The sequence below is a fragment of the Oncorhynchus clarkii genome, chromosome 19 (genome assembly GCF_045791955.1).
Source record: "Oncorhynchus clarkii lewisi isolate Uvic-CL-2024 chromosome 19, UVic_Ocla_1.0, whole genome shotgun sequence".
Classification (NCBI taxonomy): Eukaryota; Metazoa; Chordata; class Actinopteri; order Salmoniformes; family Salmonidae; genus Oncorhynchus; species Oncorhynchus clarkii.
In genome coordinates, this window is record NC_092165.1 from 31952001 (window position 1) to 31975601 (window position 23601).

The window sequence follows — 23601 nt, forward strand, 5'->3', positions numbered from 1 at the left end:
ACATATAGGTGTATTTCCTGGTCCGTCCACAGTGTCTGTTTTAAGTGAGCTGCCCTCGACCCGACAGTCTCCCACTCTCACCCTGCTTCGCGACGTCGTAGAAAACACTAACATCTAGGATAGAATCAATCTCAAGTGGTGACACTACGCTCTCCTGCAACCATTCCACCGTTCCAACCAACCGACCCCCAATTTTTGTTCTTTTTTTAAAAACACATTTATTTCATGACCTGGATTTGAGTAACAACACATCTTCACAGAAACCACAGACACTGTTTCCTGATGTAGGGGAGTAGCCTGATTCATTTCAAAAGACAAAGGCTCCCCCTCCCTTTGCTGGACAGACTAAAAAACACTGAACGTTGAGACAAAGCTGCTGGACCGAACAAAATGAAGTAAACCAAACAATCAACTTAATTAACATGCATTTCCAAAACACCTAGCTATAAAAATAGATTTATAGTGCGAAATATTTTTTCTTTTCATTTCTTTAGAAATCTTTAAAATTGTTTATTGTCCTGAAATGCTACCGTGATCTTTTTGTCCTGTAAGTTGCAGGGTCCTTGAAGTCAACAGGTTTGGTGGAAACCAATGAAATACACCCAATGCATACAAGAAGCACAAAGGACTCTGGGAATGTTTCACAACTGAGGCTTTTATGGTTCCAGTCTAGAAGATACATCTAAATGCTACTTTAGCTTTTTGTTGTCATTTTTCGTAGTGTAGGTAAATGCAAGCTGGAAACTGTAATCCCAGAATTCCTCAGTGGCAAAAAAATGGCTCCTTAAACCTTTGAGCTAGTTAAGAGACTTTGATCTCTGAGAGAAAGAGAGGTCTGTAGACTACACAACAGCAAAGCAACAGCAGAAACAGAAAGAAATACAGACAGAAGGAAGCAGCAAAAGGTGACGCTACATTGGAAGGCCACCACACGAAATCCACTAACCTCCACGGGTCCACTAAGACTGCAGAGGAGACGGAGAGGGTTACACATGTTCCCTGTCCAACCCCAGACTACAGATAAAGCACAGAGAAGACAAAGGACAAAACGGCTACATCAGCTCAGTATATACTGCATATAGTAACACACACTGAAATCGCTATGGAGACTGACAGCCAGTGACACTTACACATTGTACACGTTTACGGTTATCACGCTTGGTAATAGATGACTTGATGGACGGCTGTCAAAAGATGAAGTGACAGTTTTTCCATTTTATTACTATTTTTTTTTAAACAACAATCACAGTGTTCTTAACACCAAACTGTGAAATAACTTTTTTTTGGCAACAGAGAAAAAATGTGGGAATTAAAAAAAAAAACTCATATTCCGTTTGATTGAAATGCATGTCCTTATTACAATCTCCTTGATATGTGATTTCAGAGAGTCCAACAATGGCTGATGGAAGAACAGATTTGGGAGACTGTTGTTGATAGTAGTGAGGTTTAGGATGGAAGAGAAAGAGGAAGGGTATAGTAGAAAAAACAATTGACAGAAGCCGGTCAAAGTTAAACATTCATTTTTCAAGTTAATGACGCAAATTAGCCTCAGTTACACTGAGAAAAAGTGATCTAGTTTTGAAAAAATACAACCAAACTCAACCTGCTCCATATAGGTATATTCTATCCTTCGGGCCCAATCCGACCGAGCCTTTCAAACAACTTGACTGAGGGGAGTAGTAATGAACATGAAAATATGTTGATTAGAGGTTTGACTTTACCGAAGGAAGGAAATCTCCCCAGCTGTCACTCAATCACTCATCTCTGAGAGAGAGCTGTGGAACAGAATAACCTACATCAGCCTGCTGAAGGAGGGTAGTAACTAGATGGAACAGTAGCACCATGGAACTGCAGAGAAGGCGTGCATCCCAAATGGCACCCTATTCTCTATATAGTGCACTACTTTTGACCAGAGCCATATAGGCCCTGGTAAAAAAAAAAGTGGCGCACTATAAAGGGAATAGGGTGCCATTTGAGACAAAACCGAGGAAATGGAACCGGGAGAATACTCATATCTCGTACTGACCTGTCTCGTGTTCCAAAGTCCTGGGATTTGTAGTAACATTCTATTCACAGGTCAATACCCGGCTGAAATTGCTTTTTTAATGCTTGATTTGCAAGTTAAATCTGAGCTATAAAAAAAAAAGAATCAAAATGAATTCTAAAATAGACAACTATTCCCTCATTATGAAATAACTTTAAAATCTCTTTCTTTTAAGGTTATGTCTATGACCATGTCAAACAGGGACCATCCTTTTGTCTTCGTCAACCTTGATCACATCAAGATGTGGAGCAAAACCATCCAAGGGGTTTCTTTCCATAGAAATATCTTTTCCGCCATCACCCTTTAAATACACTAGGCATCTTCATAAAGATGCAACATAATCAACTCAAATAAAAAGTAGTTTACCCAAGACTCCAGTAGGAGACCAACGGTAATATGAATTCTCTGTAGGCAAAAAGGAATTCTTTACAATAAAGAATAGTTTGTTTAGTTTGATCAGAGAAAATGTCCATAGTACTGTAAGAGGAGTAGGAAGAGGGCGAGAGATTGATAGAGTGGGAGTCAGTAGAGAGAGCGAAAAGATAGAAAGACAAGGAGCCATTCATTTCTATTATATAAGCTCGTTTGCTCAAATTCAAAGTGCTAGAATATATTTATTTTCCACTTGAAACACAGTCTTATGCCTCAACGAGTCTCTGACAGTTGAACACAGTAATATGGTCTTGGTGTTTTGCTCTAATCTTCTTTGCGCTCCAGAGTTTGTGTGGTGTGTATCCCGTTACTGTAGATAGGGAATGGAAGAGTAGAGAACAGTCCCTCTGCCGTGGTGAATACATTGGCTGCTGGCATCTGGGTGAGGCTGGCGCCGGACACGGCACCGCCAAAGGGGCCAGCCATGTTGAGCCGGTGGACGTGATGATACAGCATCTCCATGGGCGTCTTGGGGTCGATGCCGAAGCCGGGGCTACCGTTGACATCCACAAAGTTCATAGCGTGGGCAACGTTGTTGGGCAACAGGTTGGCGCCTGCCTGCATGGCCAAGGTGACGTCGGCGGGGGCATAGCGGATGGTGCCAGTGGTGTACACCCGGGAGGCGGCAGTGCTGGTCGTGGCGAGGGTGCCGGTGACCCGGTGGACCAGAGGAAGCACCACGTTCCCAGCCTGCAACCTCTGCAGGGCCTCCAGGTCGCTGGTGTACAGCAGGGAGGAGGAGGAGTTGGAGGTGGTGGGGGTGCCCTGACCCTGCTGCTTGTCGCGCGGCGAGGCTGAGAGGGGTGGGGACAGGGGGTCGGAGGAGGAGCCAGAGCTGGAGGGAGGGGCCAGGCTGGCCACGCTGGAGGCTGAGGAGGGGGCGCTGCTGTTACCGTTGAAGGAGGGGGGTACGCCCTTCCTGGTTCCTCCACCCCCGCCGCCTCCCTCTGTTCCTGGTGGAGTGAGCACTGAGTCTGGGATGGAGACCTGCAGACTGCCAGGCTGTGGGGAGGGAAAGGTGTCGTGGGTTGGGACGTGCTTCGTCATGCTGTAGGGGGACTCATTCCTGGAGATCTCCCTGTTGGGAGGGTAGTTCCAGATGCTGCTGTCGTTGTCGAAGTTGATGGGCTCGGACATTTCTGTTTTGATCTTGAGCACGGATGCACTGGCAGGGGAGGGGGGCAGCAGGAGGGGGGCATCCCCCCCCAGGGTGGGGTGGTTCATGGTGCCAGGGCTGGTGGTGGCAGAGGAGAGGCGCAGGCGTCTAGAACGACTACCGTCCCACTTCTGCTTTTTCCTCCTCTTCTTACGCTTCTGCTGCTTGCTGGCGGCGGGGACGGCGAGCATCTCAGTGGCCCTGTCACAGTCTTTAACGCTGTCGTCGTCATCATCATCCTCCTCATCATCGTCATCATCTTCCTCTTCTTCAGAGGAGGACGGCGAGTTGTGAAGCTCCACTCTTCCATCTCTATCTCCGTAGTGCTCCACCTTGATGTGCAGGCCCCCCAGTCGACCTAGTCTCCTCTCCTTGGTCTCCAGCTCGCAGTCGCTGGGCTCCAGGTCATCCTCGCTCTCCTGGCTCTCTGGGTTGGAGGAGCTGTCTCCTTCCTCCTGACGCCTCATCTCCTGCTCTGAGGACGACTGGCCCTGCTGCTGCTTTTTACTGTCTGTCTCCGGGTCCTCGCTGTTCTCAGTCTGGTTCCCCTTCCCGTCCGACTTCGAGTTCTCGTTGTCTTCTGGGAGAAAGATGCCGTTTAGTGTGCAAACCTGAACAGTACTCAAAACTCCATGTATTCTGCATAATTATATGTCTAAATAGCCACTGTTTTGGAAATGAAATAATCTTTCATGCATTTTATTTAGCTTTTTAAAAATGATTTTGGTATAGATGATATTCAGATATATGTATAATTCCCATCATCACTCAATTTGAAGACTGCACTTCTTTACTTCCCAAAATACCATGGTGTTCTACTGTTTGTCTGTCTGTCTGTCTGTCTGTCTGTCTGTCTGTCTGTGTCTGTCTGTCTGTGTCTGTCTGTCTGTCTGTCTGTCTGTCTGTCTGTCGCTATGGTGTTGGCTTGGCACCCGATCACCCCTTGGATACTGGAGCAGTGGAGCTCTCCAACCGTACTGTCAGAGTGAGGAGGACTCGCTACCCAGCAGCAGCTGGCATGGGTCACAACTCTCACCATGCACGCTGGCATAGGGGGCACTGAGGGAGGCCTGGTGCCAATGGCCAATATGCTGGCACTTCCCACAGACTGTCACCCAAAATCATCCTCTCCTATCCTGCCCCCTCCTCCCCCTTGTCTGTATTCCGTATTTGAACAAAGCTGTGTATAGTCCTGCAGCTTGTGTATATCTAAACAGTAGTGCTGGCTGCTACCTAAATAAACATTTATCTTAGGCCAGGTTATAGTGTCAAGCACTGTCAAGCAACTGTTGTTGTACAGTATATATGCTATTTAGCAGACGCTTTAATACAAAGTGACTTACAGTCATGCCTGCATTCATTTGACATATATGTAAGCACCATGCTCTACCGACTGAGCCACACAAGACCAGAAAATTACTTTATTAATACAATTATATTGATTGATTGATGGTACCGTACCAGAGTTCTCCTTGGACTCGGACTCAGAGTCGGAAGTCTCTGAAGACTCAGAGGCTTTCTCTGGAAGGTTGGGCAGCTGGGCGATGTCCATGGGCGTGTCCTTGTACTCTGGATTACTGCAGGAGACGGACAATACAGGAAGGAAGTCATTGTCTTTGCCAATAGAGAATTTAAAACAGATTCCTGCCAGGGATTGCACAGCACACAGTATTTGCCATTCTCCTAGTGTTCTGATTGATCCAGCTGTCCCTAAAGCATAGCCCCTCGCTCTCTGGCTCTCACAGCTGCTCTATGGGCCTGCAGAGGTGAGGAACAATTAGGAAGGCAATTGAAAAGATAAATCTATTACAGTTGACGAAATAGTTTTTTTTCTTCCCTGTGCTGGTAGCATCTCAATCACTTTAGAGTGCTGACATAATTCTACAATGATCAATTCAGTGATGCCAGTGGCAGAAATCATTTACAATGACAGTGCCTTACAGAAAACTAATACTGGCAGAAGTATGCCATTATCCTCGTATGACAAATTGGCAGCTATAGAATAGATGTACTACAAATATGCTTAAACAATTGGGGGGGGGGGGGGGGGGGGGGGGAAATGCAACATGTGAATAGGAATTCACAAGTATGCATGGTTAAAATACTGAAATGATTCAAATTACTTTTGAATTATGTCCCATTGGTTGAAAAAAACACAAAAAAAAAACATATTTAATGAAAACTGAATCAGTGCTTGTGTTTGCTTCCTGGTGTAGCTGTGTGTGCTTCCCAAGTCACACCCTATTCCCTATACAGTATAGTGCATTACCTTTGACCAGAACCCTATGGGCCCTGGTCAAAAGTAGTGCACTACATAGGGAAAATGGTGCCATTTGGGAAGCAGGCTGTTTCTGTGCGCTGGCTGGCATGTGTCGGGTAGTTCACAGATGGAGCCCTGCCTTACCTGAGTACGTAGTTGACCCAGATTATGTTCTTTTCATTGGCGTTCTTGGCATTGATGGCGATGGTGGCACTGGACTGGATCCAGATGTACCCACCGTTCTTCTGGATCCAGCGGTAGTACTTGGTCACACACTGTCCCTTGTTTATCACTGGGGGTGGAGAGAAGGGAGAGGAATAGAGGAATAGAGGAGAGAGGCGAGATACGAGAGGGGCGAGAGGAGAGGACGGGAGAGAGAAGAGAGGGGAGAGGAGAGAGATGGAGAGGGGAGAGTAGAGAAAGGGGAGAGAGAAGAGAGGGGAGAGATGGAGAGGGGAGATGAGAGAGAAGAGAGGGGAGAGGAGAGAGATGGAGAGGGGAGAGGAGTGAGAAGAAAGGGGAGAGGAGAGAGATGGAGAGGGGAGAGGAGAGAGAAGAGAGGGGAGAGAGGAGAGGGAAGAGGAGAGAGATGGAGAGGGGAGAGGAGAGAGGGGAGAGGAGAGAGGGGAGAGGAGAGAGATGGAGAGGGGAGATGAGAGAGAAGAGAGGGGAGAGGAGAGAGATGGAGAGGGGAGAGGAGAGAGAAGAGAGGGGAGAGGAGAGAGATGGAGAGGAGAGATAAGAGAGAGACCATCAGGTGGCATCCAACAGCTGTGAGAGGGGCTGTGCTGCTCTCTGTTCTACCTACCATCATTAATCAACTTCTCTGACTGGCTAAAACAGGAACAGGGATGTGTACTTGGTTGCACAGGGCACACTATTAAATACCTCAGAGGACAGTGTGTGTGCTGATCTGGAAACAAACGATAAGGGAAAGATGTGTGCATACGTAATATGGAATGAATGAGAGTCAATCGGGACCACTTATGAATAAATTAGTGCATCATGGTGAAATATATATATCCGTTGTAACAAATGCAAAGATATCACTACATATGTGTGTGATTTCAAACAATGTACAGCGTATAACTAGTTCGTTAGTTAGTGATTGCGCTTGTATCTATGGGTCTTGATTTAGGGTTCGGCATAAGGTTAGTGGTATAAATATCAGGTAGATGCTCAAAATGATATTGCAGGTGATAGAAAGGGTTTTCTAAAGAAATATTGTGCGTTTGTTTCCGACCCAGGACTCTGACTGTATGCATGGAGGCTGGCTGCAGTGAGCCTCGCCCACCACCAAGGGGCACTGTGACTCTGCAGCTACCAGCTACCTAACTGCACTACGCTACACTGCTGGCTATGTCCTTGTCTGCCTGAGCATAAGTGAAGACGCTCTGGTGGTTGCAATAAATTTGGCTAAATTAACCGCTGATTGGTTATCTCAACCAATATGTATCTGCATTAATCATGGCTCTCTAAAACTGAAACAGTCAGAATGTGAGCGAGGTAGTAAATTCATATTCTTAGTTTAATTACGGCTACAAATAGCCTCTACCATAAAAATAGTTCCATGGGGGGGGGGGGATGATTTATATAAAAAGAAGGCCAGTAATTAAAAACTATTAGGAACTAATAGCATTGTTTAAGAAACCATCCCAAGGGTTCAGAAAATTTACTTTAGATCACTGACTGCTTTCTTTTCCTATACATATATAGAATTAGAGGACAAGATAGAGGGAATTGAAATAAAAAAAACGTGTTTTGCTTTCCAACCAACTAAGGGTAGTACAGAGGAGGTATACTGTAGTGTTTAACCTTGCTCTCATCTTCATAGTTTATTCTACGAGTTAACAATGATTTGATGTATAATGTGCTACATTTTAAAAGGGAGATGGATAAACAATATGTATATTAGTTTCAGTTGAATAGTCATTCGTGATTATCTGAATACCAAAATATTGATTCAAACTGCAACTACAATATTTGAGAAAGGTGGTTAAAATATTTTTGAAATAATTCAGAATGCGTTAACTTTATACCGTATCTACTGTGATCATATTGATTAATAATATTGGTAAAGGCAACAAAAAAATTATATACAATTATTGCCATATTTATTTAAGATAACAAAAACATTTTCTAACCATAACCCAAATCAGGTAAATAACTTGACAAATCAAGTATACAAGACAAACTGTAAATCCTACAGTCATATTGTGATCTTAGTGAGTTTTGACCAGGCCTTGCACCTCTACAGCCAGTGTCCTGGACCTCTGAATCTCTCTGCCTTTCAACCAGAGACACACCAGATCTCTCTCATCTGCATTAGCATCAATACACTCCACCCCTGGCTTCCCTGGTACCACGTCTTTGCAGGTGAGGCTTATTTTTTAACCCCTTTCAGTTACAGTGCCATTAAATCAATCAGGGGTCTGCTTGCGACTATTGATTTAGTGTTAATGAAGGCCAGTGTTTTCCGGTGCCGGAGTCGTCCGCTAGCTTTTGGAGGCATTAAAAGGAATACGGGCCCTTTAATCTGTCTCTCTCTCCTGCAGCCCCAGGCATGCCTGTAGGATGGCTTCTGTGAGCCTCTTCTCTCCCTCTCCTCTCTTCTCTTCCTGTCCTTCAGTTTGTTTTAATCACTTGGATTCTTTCCATAATGGTGGCTACCTTTCAGATACCCTTTACCCAAAGTGGCCCGGCTTGCAACGAGGGGTGTCACCGTCATATAAAAGTAAGTCATTTACACCCGTGAAATTGCTTTATGGAAAAGTCCTTGCAGTCCATCAGGGTATTATCGTAAAGGCAACCCTTTTATGAATGAGAGAGGAGACGGGGGGGGGAATGTTCTCTTCTCTGCCGGGTTTTAGATTTTTGTCTAGCTTCATAAGAAAATTCTGCCTGTTGTGGTGAGTGGTGTACGTCATGTTTTTCGAGGAACATTGCATTGTGTAAGCCGAAAGCTACTGTTTACCAAAGCTTTGAAATCACAGCAACTTTTCCCTGTGTCTATTCAACATTTCAGCGGTATTTTTCAGTATCTGTAGAGTCTGCTTTTAAGTATGCTAACAAGTGAGCTGAGTTGGTTTCATTAGAGTCAGTCTGAACTAGTCTTAGGAGACAGTTTCTGGTAGTATGCCTGGAGGCGGATGGCTTAAGTCCTCTGAGATTGAAGTTCTTTCAGCTACAGTATCCTCTCCAATCTCGCTCTCCCTACCTCATGAAAATCATCTCTTTTCCCCAAGTCTGATATAACAGAGACACTCAAAGCCATTTGTTCCTGCTGTATATGCGTCAGTTCATGTATCAGATAATCTGACTAATGCAGGTCTTGTCTTAACATCTATCTTTTTAGAATGAATCAAATCAAATCAAATCAACCTTTTCAGTCGTGCCTCGTGCTTAGAGAAGTGAAGTACGAACTGTAGCAACGTACACAGTATAGACTTACTGTATATGAAATGGAGTCGATCTGATTGGTTCGTACTCCTAGGATATGCTATGAATAAACAGTTGAGCGACTAAATGGCCATATTATAAAGCTTGGACAAAAGCCAATTCATTTAAACACCTTCTCCAGTCTGGCTCACTTATGACCTCGTGTCTAGAGAGTTGGCCAAGTGGAATAATATCTTACATTTCCTCCAGGCCATGTGACCTTGTCACCCTGTCTGATCTGCTCACAGTGTGCATTTGTCATCAGCTGATTGTTGCAATTCAGACCAACTCCCAAAGAATCGAATACCTATGAACACCCTCTTCATAATGCATTATCAGCACATTTATGATGCCCAATGACCTATGATGCACGACGTAGGTGCTAATAGCTGCTCATGAACATCTGAAACTACATTCTTGTTCAGTTAGTTATCCTCATACAGGCCCCGTTATCATTAGATATGGGGTGATAATGTCACTGACGATGATAATGATGGGAATATTTCACTGATGATGATAATGATGGGAATATGTCATGATGAAACCATCAATAGAAAATAGGAATTTAGCAAAGTCGTTATTTTGTCCGGGGGAATTGAGAGACCTTAGTTTTCCGAATCCCAATTGCTCAAATAATTCCCATGGCTTTCTTCTCTAACAGTAGATACAGTATAATATACCTTGATAAAATCGATATCGAATCCACTAACGGCCATACTAAGGGGACAAACATTGGAAATTAGTGCACGCTTAAGTGCGATGCTGCAATTCATCTGACTTGTTCATTCCACGTGTCAATATTTAAATTGCATCCATCACTAACTCAAACATAAACTATTCAATAAATATACTGAACAAAAATATATTAACGCAACATGCAACAATTTCAAAGATTTTACTGAGTTACAGTTCATATAAGGAAATCAGTCAATTAAAATACATTTATTTGGCCCTAATCTATGGATTTCACATGACCTATTAGGAGTGCAGCCATGGGTGGGCCTTGGCAAGCATAGGCCCACCCACTTGGCAGCCAGGCCCACACACTTGGCAGTCAGGCCCACCCACTGGGGAGCCAGGCCCACCCACTGGGGAGCCAGGCCCACCCACTGGGGAGCCAGGCCCACCCACTGGGGAGCCAGGCCCACCCACTGGGGAGCCAGGCCCACCCACTGGGGAGCCAGGCCCAGCAAATCAGAATGAGTTTTTCCCCACTAAAGGGCTTTATTACAGACAGAAATCACACCTTATTTCAGCTCATGAAACATGGGACCAACACTTTATATGTTGCGTTTGTTCAGTGCAAATAAATGAAATAAATATTTAGCAGCATTGCACACTCAACCAATTCCAAGCCAATGCACTGACTGTAAGTTGATTAAAGCCTGGGTGGAGCATCAGATGTAATAGATAGAAGACAGCCAGGGGTAGCTGGAGATATGCAATGGTGGAGCCACTGTTTGCTGCTACTGCCTAGCCTGCTGCCTCAATCTGCCTGCCTAAGCCTGTCTTATCAATGCGATCCATGGGCAACACTCCCTCTCTAACTCTCCCTCTGCTGGGTTTCAAATCAGCCGCTAATGGACCCAATCTGGTGCCTTTTTAAGGCGAAGGGACAGTTCCATGCAGCAGTAATTGTGCTCTAATTCAGTTGAACTCCCAATATCTAATCAGACGGCTCCAAATTCCCTGGCCGAGGAGGCAACCCCAAGGACACTCGTTCTACCTGCCCGGCAAACACCTAATAAAGCAAGGGAATTTACACCCTACAATCCAGCATACAGCACGAAGGGAAAACCCAGGACGCAGCTGAGCTCACGGGACTCCAAAAATGGCAGTCTGCCTAGTACTGAATCCACGTCGCACAGCCCAATGAAATGGTGCACTGCTCACGCAACGCCTCCTCAGTTTTTACCAGCCACAGTAAAGGTTTAATTGGCGAAACAAACATAGCAAATCATGGCACGTTTTGGGAAAAAAAGGTCAAATAAGCAGAGCGTACCTCGTGCCATAGGCTATAAAAACTGCTCAGTTGGGGTAAAGATGCAAAGACATCTTACAAAGATGACCGCCACTCTTAAAAGTAAACTTAGTTCAAAGTTGAACATAAACAAACAAAGAAGACATGCAGCCATTTATTTTGAATGGAATGTTGGGAGTGAACTTGATATCACTTTCACTGGGGTCTTGGTTTCCCTTCTCCCTCCCTGGGGTCTTGGTTTCCCTTCTCCCTCCCTGGGGTCTTGGTTTCCCTTCTCCCTCCCTGGGGTCTTGGTTTCCCTTCTCCCTCCCTGGGGTTTGGAGACCTACTGACCTACAGTATGGGGAGGATTTATTTCAATGGCACATAGTTCTAGAGCCCTTGATGTTGCCACCCCCAGAGATTTCCCCTGTCCAAAGTAAGTCACCGAGGCAGATCACAATGGGATCATCTAGTTGTTGTCTCTCTACAGGCCGATTACACTGATTCCGGCTTTAGCTCAGTGGACTAACCCAGTCTTGTGGCAGGTAGGTAGACCTGAGTTCAAACCCCAGATGGTCACAGAGGCAGATCATCTAGATGTTGTCTCTCTTCAGGCCTATTACACAGATTCTGTACACTGACAAGATCACAACAACTTTGTTCCTGAACAACAACAGCTCTGCAGTGAAGCAGACGAGGACCAATGCTTTTGGTGTTGGGTGGAGAGATGACGCTGGAGATAATTGTGACCGTTGACCTAATCTGCCCCGAGTGACCACTACCCATAACAAAAAGCAATCCTAAATCAGGAACGTTACTCTGCAATAAAGTGTTCATAATAAGTTGTGTTCAATACTGAAATGTTGTGGTAACGTTTAAAGTATAATACTCACAGTCTAAATGGCTGTGCCGGATACCCTCCACATCCTCCGCATGAATGAACTGGTAGCACCTCTTCCCTACGATGTCCACTGGCGTCAGGTCCATGTAGTCGCTAATTCTACAACAGGGATTTGAACAGGATTCAGCATGTAAGGCAAGAGAAGAAGCAGCAACGGAAACAGAGAGAAAGATTCGAATGGGGTGTCATTACAGTGTAACCAGACAGGCAATTTTTCTTGTCACCCTGATATGTCAAACTAATGACTCTGAGGCAGATAAGCCCACGTATAACTCAGAACATTCAGGGACAAAAGGCTATTATGGAACCTAGGATGTCTTCCCATTCCACATGATAAAATGCCTATCACTTAGTATTGAATATCATCTATCCCTTCTTTTTTTGGTTCACCCAAAAGCAATCTGTCCACTATCTGTCTTAAATATTGTGCGGTTATTTTCTGATATTTCTAGTCTCCCACAAACCCTATGAAACAGATGAAAGAAGTCCTGATCAGTTTCCTTTTTTATTTTCCCAGAAAGGCTGAGACTATCTCACTGTAAAACTGACTGTCCAGATGTGATTTCCCCATAAATAACTGACTGTCTGGCAGACAGCGGTAAAATACATCTCAGTGATCTCAATCCCGTAGAGATGAGGACGGGTAGCAAAGAAATACAATGCACAAGATGAGGTGTACAATACATCGGCCTATTACTGTGCAATTTACAAACAAATCATACAAATAACAACACTGTAGTGATTAGAGTGTAATTACCTACACAGGTATAAGAGCAACGTCATGTCAAGTGTTACCCATGATCCATTGTGGATATATTGGTTGTAAGAACCCCTTTTATGTAGTTGTAACAACATTGACATGGGTGATCAAAGTGTTAACAAATGAGGTGAGTAGTTCTGTGATACGTATTTTATCATCATGTGTATTTTACTATAATGTGTATTTCATTATCCAAACTATTAATCCCTAATTGAAATGCACTCTTCTCTTGGTGAATACCCATGTATTTCAGTTATGTATTTGACAGTCATGTGGGTAAGGTAAAGTCAAGTCTTACCTATTCTCGCAGTAGACAATGTTGAGGTCCATGTTGACCCGGGTGACAAACATTTGGCAGTCTATGCGCACCTCGTTGATGGTGGGAGGGGGGAGGGCGTGGGCTACCACCACCATGCCCATGATCTGAATGGGTACAGACCGACTGTGGGTCAATGCCATCCGGATTCTCAGCCTGCCTGTAACATGGATCACCTATATGAGGAGGGAGAGAGAGAGAGAGAGAGAGAGAGAGAGAGAGAAAGAGAGAGAGAGAGTGTTTCAGTCCAAAAGCAGTGATGGAGAATTCTAAACAAAAAATATAGACAGAGAATGGAGGTAGGACACAAATGTTTTCTCCTGAAATGATATTCTACACAAGAGAAGAGAGAGAGAGTTGAAGGTCCTAATTATTGCTAGCTTTAAAGTTTCAGCTAAGCTTTAAAGTCTTTGTAGCTCCATTTTGCCCTAGAGGAGGAATTGAATAGATATGCACACTACACTTTCAGATCCATCCATTTTAATCACTGCCAGTACACCCAGGGGGAATTGTTTTGTAGTCTTTAAACTACTGACACTGGCCTCTCAGTGGCACACCTCTGAGATTGGTGAGACGCGATTATCATCATTCACACAGACAGTTCCTGCTCCCTAAACTCATTCAAAGCCTCAGACCATAGGGGACCTCGGTGCCTCTCCTGCTTCACCAGGGACAGGCAACCCTCAACAATGGGAATGAGACATTGAATGCCAATTGGGATAGAGAGACAGAGAGACACACACACACACACACACAAAAAGAACAACCCTATTTCAGACATGGTGTTGTTTTTGGAGCTTGGGAAGCTAACAGAACATTGACATGTTACAATGGCCCCGTCAGAGTGCTGGCCCAGGAGGAAAATGGTTTTGATGGTGTATGATATCTCCTTTTCAAAGGGAAACGATCAGTGATTGTGACGTGCTAGAAGCCATCATCAGTTTCCACAGTTAAATGATACTGACTCCTTTCCCCTGGAGTTTCTCCAGACAAAGAAGAACTGTGAATTGTCGTTTCAAACCCATTTTGAATGCAACTAAACTCTGTATAGGACATCCAATGGCATAGTTGAACATTTTTAAACAGTGTGAGAATCAAAAGAGTAGAAAGTGGGTACGAGCCCAGACCTGCTAAAACACACAAAACAGAACGCTTAGGAGAGAGGCATTTTGGGGCTGAAGATTACAGCCTGTCTAGGGCTTGAAGTCACGCTGCTCTCAAATAGAGTACTGTTTTTTTTTTAAGTTGAAGAGTGCAGTGAGACCTTGTTCAAGATCACCAGGGGAATGACTGTGAAGAACAGTTAAGAACAGTAACAGGTACTCTCAATCGGCTACCCATGTATATTATATTCTGTTCAATATGCCCCCCATGATTTGCAGTTACAGTAATTTCTGTAACATGTTAATCAGCTACTGTGCAGAATATACAGTGCATTCGGAAAGTATTCAGACCCCTTGACTTTTTCCATATTTTGTTTCGTTACAGCCTTATTTTAAAATAAATCTACACACAATACCCCATAATGACAAAGCAAAAACAGGTTTTTAGAAATTATTGCAAATTGTTCAAATAAAAAAAATGAAAAAAAGCATTTACAGCCTTGAGTCTTCTTGGGTATGATGCTACAAGCTTCATGGTGCTGCCACCACCATGCTTCACCGTAGGGATGGTGCCAGGTTTCCTCCAGATGTTACGCTTGGCATTCAGGCCAAAAAGGTCAATCTTGGTTTCGTCAGACCAGAAAATTTTGTTTCCCATGGTCTGAAAGTCTTTAGGTGCCTTTTGGCAAACTCCAGGTTTGTCATGTGCCTTTTACTGAGGAGTGGCTTCTGTCTGGCCACTCTACCATAAAGGCTTTGGTAGAGTGCTACAGAGATGGTTGTCCTTCTGCAAGGTTCTCCAATCTCCACAAAGGAACTCTGGAGCTCTGTCAGAGTGACCATCATGTTCTTGGTCACCTTCCTGGCCAAGGCCCTTCTCCCCCAAATTCTCAGTTTGGCCAGGTGGCCAACTCTAGGAAGAGTCTTGGTGGTTCCAAACTTCTTCCATTTAAGAATGATGGAGGCTACTGTGTTCTTGGGTACCTTCAATGCTCCAGAAATTTGTTGGTACCCTTTCCTAGATCTGTGCCTCAACACAATACTGTCTCGGAGCGCTATGGACAATTCCTTCAACCTCATGGCTTGATTTTTTTCTCTCTGACATGCACTGTAAACTGTGGGACCTTATATAGACAGGTGTGTGCCTTTCCAAATCATATCCAATCAATTGAATTTACCACAGGTGGACTCCAATCAAATTGTAGAAACATCTCAAGGATGATCAATGGAAACAGGATGCACCTGAATTCAATTTTGAGTTTAATAGCAAAAGGTCTGATTATGTATATAAATAAGGTTAAGATTTCCCTTCACTGGAACTAAGGGGCCTAGCACGAACCATGAAAGACAGCCCCAGGCCTCCTGAGTGGCGCAGTGCATGGCAGTGCTAGCTGTGCCACTAGAGATTTTGGGTTCGAGTCCAGGCTCTGTCGCAGCCAGCCACAACCGAGAGACCCATGGGGCTGCCCACAATTGGCCCAGCATCATCCGGGTTAGGGGAGGGTTTGGCCGGCAGGGAGATCCTTATCTCATCGCGCACTAGTGACTCCTGTAGTGGGCTGGGTGCAGTGCACGCTGACACAGTCTCCAGGTGTATGGAGTTTCCTCTGACACATTGGTGTGGCTGGCTTCTTGGTTAAGTGGGCATTGTGTCAAGAAGCGGTGCGGCTTGGTTGGGTTGTGATTTTCGGAGGACGCATGGCTCTCGGCCTCTCGGCCTACCAATTGGATACCACAAAATTGGGGAGGAAAAGGGGTAACAAAAATAAATATATATATATAACATAAAAACAACCCCAGACCATTATTCCTCCTCCACCAAACTTTACAGTTGGCATTGTGGCATGTAGCGCCCTCCTGGCATCCGCCAAACCCAGATTTGTCCGTCGGACTGCCAAATGGGGAAGCGTGATTCATTACTCCAGAGTCCAATGGTGGCTAGCTTTATAGCACTCCTGTCAACGCTTGGCATTGCGCATGGTGATCTTAGGCTTGTGTGTGTGCTGCTCGGCCATGGAAACCCATTTCAGGAATCTCACAGCAGTTCTTGTGCTGAAGTTGCTTCCAGAGGCAGTTTGGAACTCGGTAGTGAGTGTTACAAGGACAGACGATTCAGCATAGTTTTGTCCACATACTTTTGCATATATAGTGTATGCGTTAGATATATTTGATGTGTTAGATACTGTATTTTCTATATTTTAAATATGTAATCGATATATACAGTGCTTTCAGAAAGTATTCACACCCCTTTACTTTTCCACATCTTTGTTGTTTTACAGCCTGAATTTAAAATAGATTAAATTCAGATTTTGTGTCACGGATCTACACACAATACCCCATATTTTCAAAGTGAAATTTTGTTTGTAGAATTTTTTTTTTATTAATAAAAAATGTCAAGCTGAAATGTCTTGAGTTAAGTATTCAACCCCTTTGAATACTTAACTCAGGCCTAACTAAGTTCAGGAGTAAACAAATCGCATAAGAAGTTGCATGGACTCATTCCATGTTTAATAATAGTGGTTAACATGATTTTTTGAATGACTACCACATCTCTGTACCCCACACATACAATTATCAGGTCCCTCAATCGAGTAGTGAATTACAAGCACAGATTCAACCACAAAGACCAGGGAGGTTTTTCAATGCCTCACAAAGAAGGTTGGTAGATGTATAAAAATTACAAAAGAAGATGCTGAAAATCCCTTTGAAATGTTAAAGTTATTAATTAGGCTTTGGATGTTGTATCAATACACCCAATCACTACAAAGATACAGGCTATTTCCTAATAGTTGCCAGAGAGGAAGGAAACCACTCAGGAATTTCACCATGAGACCAATGGTGATTTAAAAAAAGTTACAGAGTTTAATAGTAGTGATATCAAAAACTGAGGATGGATCAAGAACATTGTGATTACTCCACAATACAGGACAGATTGAAAAGGAGGCCTGTACAGAATACAAATATTCCACAATATGCATCCTGTTTGCGACAAAAACTACAAATAAATGTGGCAAAGAAATTAACTTTTATTCCTGAATACAAAGCTTTACGTTTGGGGCATATCCAAAACAACACATCACTGAGTACCACTCTTCATATTATCCAGCATGGTGGTGGCTGCATCATGTTATGGGTATGCTTGTCATCAGCTAGGCCAAGGAAGTTTTTTAGGATAAAAATAAACGGAATACAACTTTAACCACAGGCAAAATCCCAGAGGAAAACCTGGTTCAGTCTGCTTTCCACCAGATACTGGGAGATGAATTCCCCTTTCAGCAGGACAATAACCTGAAGCACAAGATCAAATATACACTGGAGTTGCTTACCAAGACGACATTGAATGTCCCTGAGTTTTGACTTAAATTGGCTTGAAAATATATGGCAAGACTTGAAAAATGGCTGTCTAGCAATGATCAACACTCAACCTCCCCCTTTTTCCTCCAAACATAACGATGGCCATTATGGCCAAACAGTTCTATTTTTGTTTCCCCAGACCAGAGGACATTTCTTGAAAAAGTAAGATCTTTGTCCCCATGTGCAGTTGCAAACAGTAGTCTGGCCTTTTTATGATGGTTTTGGTGCAGTTGTTTCTTCCTAGCTGAGCGGCCTTTCAGGTTATATCGATATAGGACTCGTTTTACTGTGGATATAGATACTTTTGTACCTGTTTCCTCCAGCATCTTCACAAGGTCCTTTGCTGTTGTTCTGGGATTGATTTGCACTTTTCGCACCAAAGTACGTTCATCTCTAGGAGACAGAACGTGTCTCCTTCCTGAGCGGTATGACGGCTGCGTAGTCCCATGGTGTTTATACTTGCGTACTATTGTTTGTACAGATGAATGTGGTACCTTCAGGCATTTGGAAATTGCTCCCAAGGATGAATTTTCCAAGCTGTTTAAAGGCACAGTCAACTTAGTGTATGTAAACTTCTGACCCACTGGAATTCTGATACAGTGAATTATAAGTGAAATAATCTGTCTGTAAACAATTGTTGGAAAAATTACTTGCCAAAACCGACTTGCTAAAACTATAGTTTGTTAACAAGAAATTTGTGGAGCGGTTGAAAAACTCATTTGAATGACTCCAACCTAAGTGTATGTAAACGTCCGACTTTAACTGTATGTATCATGTCAATCAATGTCTGGTGGATCCATTCAGAATCACTCTGCATATGAGAGTTCCCTACAGTCCGTTGGGCAGCAAAGTGTTGGACAGATCTAGGGCGGCAGGTAGCCTAGCGGTTCAAATCCCTCAGCTGACTAGGTGAAAAATGTGACATCTTTCAAATAGTTTTAGTGTTTTCTTTAGCCTGCCTGAAACCTGGGTTTTCCAACTTCTCAATTAGTTCCAGTGTGCCAGGCAAGCTCAATCAAGCCCAGCTTTAGTATTTGAAATGATTTGAAATAGTACTTGAACCCAGGTCTGGAACAGTCTGCCGATCAGGCTCACACATCAGTCAGACAGTATGCTGTCTATCTTGATCAGACCTCAGAGTGACGGCCAGGCAGGTGCTGACACACATTTGACAAGGCTGTTGGTTGGCAGGTTTCAATAGGACATCACAGCAGCACAACGAAACCAGGGCAGAGGAAGACATCTAATGACTGTACTGGCTGGATGGAACAAGCCTTTGCTCCAGAGGACACCATCCTATGCAAAAATAAAATACACACTGCTCTGCTTCACTCAATTGAATACAAAGGAGCTCTCTGTTAAATAAATAAACATTCAAATGTATTAAAAACGTACAAAATGGAAATTATATTTTCAGAAGCCCAAAGCTTGGGGCATTAAAAGTTAGTTTGAAAAAGACAACTTTTCAAGTAATTGCCACAAAGCAAACGGCGGCTAGCTAGATTGCTGCAGGAGTGCTCTTGGCAAGAACATCATAAGCTCTGGCGAAACATTAAATATGCTCAAGCAGCTAAATGCAAACTGACACGGCAAGGGTTCACAACAGCGGCAGTAAGAGGCAGATGAATAGCATATCTCAATTTAATACAAGCCAACATAACAAAGGGATCAATTTTTATAATTCATGGTTCAGCACACAATGCACTCTCTCCCCCGCCAGTGAATATAGAAGAGGTATACATAAGAAATAAGATTCATCTGTTCCCAGGGATTCTCTGGAGTGCTTTTGAAATGTGATACAGCACAAATAATGATGGAGAACCTTTACATGAGCGCATTAAATGAGATGGGCTGAGATCTGTTTAAAAAAGATGGGTTTAAAGCTAGAGCAGAATTCACTTTGATTTGACCTCCAGAGTGAAGTGGGGATATAAGCGGCCATGATGCGTGCCGCCGACGCTGCCGTGCATCACCTCGCTTCGCCGCCCGGGCTCTCAGCTGGAGGAGCAGATCACCTAATGCCTGGTGGATGCTGTATGCAAAATTCATACCTACCAACCACCCGCCTGTAACAACACAAGTGTTGACTTAATTTAAAGTAAACGCAATAAGAGGTGTCCTTGTCTGGCCTGTAATGTATGCATGTGTGTGTATGTGAATATTTATGCCTGGGCACCATGGCGTCCATACTTCATGGTTATTTGCATATGTCTGGGTGGACATGGCAAACAACATGGGAGATGTAGAACTATGGAAAGAGACTTTTGGATTCTCTCTCTCTTCTCTCTCTCTCTCTCTCTCTCTCTCTCTCTCTCTTTATTTGTGTACACAGGGACTCATTATGAATGGGCTGTAAGAACAGAAAAAGGGCACCCAACACTTTCCCACCTCCACCACTTCCTGTCCCTTTCTCCTTTTTCTCCCTCTCCCTCTCTCTCTCTCTCTCTCTCTCTCTCTCTCTCTCTCTCTTTATTTGTGTACACAGGGACTCATTATGAATGGGCTGTAAGAACAGAAAAAGGGCACCCAACACTTTCCCACCTCCACCACTTCCTGTCCTTTTCTCCTTTTTCTCCCTCTCTCTCTCTCTCTCTCTCTCTCTCTCTCTCAGGAAGAGCCACCCATTATCGTCCAAGACCAACGAAACCCAATTTTTGGTGTCAAGTCAGACGGTCAATTTCTTTCTACCTTCTCATTCTTAGTCCGGCAAACTTTGCTACTGCAAATACAATATACAATAAAGGCATTGGAGAGATATATCCAATCCCGCTCCACTGCTGTTGGTTTTACCCTTGAGAACACAAAGTGCATTAGGGTGGGATAATGCCAGAATGAGGCCAGACACAGACAAAGAGACAGAGATGATATGGAGATCCTTGGAGAGAGATAGAGGCATCAGGATGAGGCTGGGCTCGTCCCTGTGTGTCCTTACAGCCCATAGCATCAGCCTTAATCCTATATCTCTGTTCCAAACCCCAGAAGCCACACATCTTATCAACTTAATGTTGAGCCTGCTTGACTTTTTCTCAATAAAATAATGTTTTACACCGACAGCTACAATTTTTCTGACATGGTATGAGTATGATGATGACTACAGTGCCGTAGAATTACATTTAGAACGCCATACAAAATATGAAGAACATGGGCCAGCATCCCTGTGGAACGCTTTTGACACCTTCTAGAGGTTTTGACACCTTGTGGGGGGGGGGGGGGCAACTCAATATTAGGATGTTGTTCTTAAAGTTTTGTATATTCAGTGTATATATAGTGCCTTCGGAAAGTATTCAGACCCCTTGACTTTTTCCACATTTTGTTACTTTACAGACTTATTCTAAAATTGATTAAATCAAAAAATATATATATAATGACAAAGCGAAAACGTTTTTTTTCTTTTTTACATGTTAACAAATTTATAACAAAATAAAAAACAAAAATACCTTATTTACATAAGTGTTCAGACCCGTTGCTATGAGACTCGAAATTGAGCTCAGGTGCATCATGTTTCCCATTGTTCATACTTGAGATGTTTCTACAACTTGATTGGAGTCCACCTGTAGTGAATTCAATTGATTGGACATGATTTGGAAAGGCACACACCTGTCTATTTAAGGCCCCACAGTTGACAGTGCATGTCTGAGTTAAAACCAAGCCATGAAATTGAAGGAATTGTCCGTAGAGCTCCGAGACAGGATTGTGTCGAGGCACAGATCTGGAGAAGGGTACCAACACATTTCTGCAGCATTGAAGGTACCCAAGAACACAGTAGCCTCCATCATTCTTAAATGGAATAAGTTAAGAACCACCAAGACTCTTCCTAGAGCTGGCCGCCTGGCCAAATTGAGAATTTGGGGGAGAAGGGCCTTGGCCAGTGAGGTGACCAAGAACATGATGGTCACTCTGACAGAGCTCCAGTTCCTTTGTGGAGATTGGAGAACCTTCCAGAAGGACAACCATCTCTGTAGCACTCTACCAAAGCCTTTATGGTAGAGTGGCCAGACAGAAGCCACTCCTCAGTAAAAGGCACATGACAGCTCACTTGGAGATTTGCCAAAAGGCACCTAAAGGACTCTCAGACCATGAGAAACAAGATTCTCTAGTCTGATGAAACCAAGATTGAACTCTTTATTAAATTTGCAAAAATGTCTAAAAACCTGTTTTTGCTTTTTCATTATGAGGTATTGTGTGTAGATTGACGAGGGGAGAAAAAAACGATTTAATCGATTTTTGAATAAGGCTGTAACATAACAAAATGTGGAAAAAGTCAAGGGGCCTGAATACTTTCCGAATGCACTGTATGTAACACCATACTGCTGAGGGAATGTGGATTATAGGATCTCTGTGGCTTGGCCACTGTGCCTCTGGGTCTTACCTTGTAGCCTGAAGACTTGATGTGGACACCTCTCTTGGTCAGTGTGGACTTCATACGGATGAAGAAGGAGCGCTCTAGAGTGTTGTCTGGGGAAAGCAGGCTGGGGCTGGTGGACTCAACTGTGGAGGCAAACACACACACACACACATGCACGGTTACTTTACATTACCTGGCCAATACATCTGTGTGTTTGTAGTAGTGTTTTGTAGTAGGCCTAAGAGAGGTGGCGCGATATTAAGTAAGATGGGCAGACGTAGTAACTTCTCATTGAGTTTCTATCATCTCCCAGGTAATCTTCTAGTTTGAAAAAAAAAAACTCAATGAAATCAACACAATACAAGTTGCCAATATAAGTTGGACAATGTTTTAATCATGTTCTGTAATAGCGTACAACCTCTGCTTCGTCTAACACTGTAATTGTTCAAAAGTCAAGTGCATGTTTATTTTCATTGAGCTCAAGTGTAGTATGTATTCTCCATGAAGTACAATATTGCAATTTCATGTAATGGAATACTTATTAGAGTTGATTCACGTTTCTTTTTATATGCACAAACAAACAAGCGTGACATTGTCAATGAATTAGAGCTCATCTAACTCTAAACAATGATATTCATCCTTGATTCAACAAAGTTCAAGATCCGAAGTCAATTCTAAACATACGTTTGTCATCTTCGTCTCAACGCATTTAAAAACGACCACGACTGAGGTCAGTCTGAGTCTCGGCAACAGAACACAACGAGGATACCTATTAGTCAAAGGTGAAACGGCCCATTTGTCACTCTGTGTTCCTGATCAAGGCTTAATAATCAAATGCATATTCATAACATTCAATCCATCTGGAGGGATAATATAGGTGCAGACAGGCCCGCCCCTTCTTGTCTCGCTTAGTGTGTGTGTGTAGTGTGTGTGTGTGTGAGTAGACATGTTAAACTATACTTTTGGGGACCAGAAGTCCCAACAAGAACAGGTAACTAAGAAAAATTGGGTTGATTATTGATTAAAGGCTATTTCTAAGGGGTTTAGGGTTAAGGTTAGAATTAGAGTTTGTGATTTGGATTAGAATTATGGTTAGGATTAAAATAAGGGGTTAACGGTAAGGTTTAGGGGCCTCCTGAATGGCGCAGCGATCTAAGGCACTGCGAGCGGCGTCACTACAGATCCAGGTTTGATACATGGCTTTGTCGCAGCCGGCTGCAACCGGGAGACCGGTGAGGCGGCGCACAATTGGCCCAGAGTTGTCCAGGTTAGGGGAGGGTTGTCCTTGTCCCATCGCGCACTAGCGACTCCTGTGGCGGGCCAGGTGCATGCACTCTGACACGGTCGCCAGGTGTACGGTGTTTACTCCAACACATTGGTGCGGCTGGCTTCCGGGTTAAGCGAGCAGTGTGTCAAGAAGCAGTGCGGGTTGTGTTTTGGAGGATGCACGGCTCTCGAGCGTTGCCTCTCCAGAGTCCGTATGAGAGTTGCAGCGATGGGACAAGACTATAACTACCAATTGTCTGGTG

The 23601-nt window shown here is 43.7% G+C and overlaps 1 protein-coding gene across 2 annotated transcripts in view; it reads right to left on the reverse strand.

Moving 5' to 3' along the window:
* Nucleotides 1–1225: 1225 nt before the first annotated feature.
* LOC139375050 (neuronal PAS domain-containing protein 3) overlaps nt 1226–23601 on the reverse strand; it is a 366286-nt gene continuing 343910 nt past the window's right edge. The window contains exons 7-12 of one of the 2 annotated variants that reach the window (XM_071116431.1): nt 22097–22215; nt 13253–13446; nt 12187–12293; nt 6037–6184; nt 5094–5209; nt 1226–4212 (exon numbers count right to left, since the gene is read on the reverse strand). In XM_071116431.1, the coding sequence (XP_070972532.1) occupies nt 2741–4212; nt 5094–5209; nt 6037–6184; nt 12187–12293; nt 13253–13446; nt 22097–22215 (2156 nt within the window). In that variant the 3' untranslated portion in view covers nt 1226–2740. The remainder of the gene's footprint in view (nt 4213–5093; nt 5210–6036; nt 6185–12186; nt 12294–13252; nt 13447–22096; nt 22216–23601) is intronic. The other variant, XM_071116430.1, reaches the window with a different exon arrangement.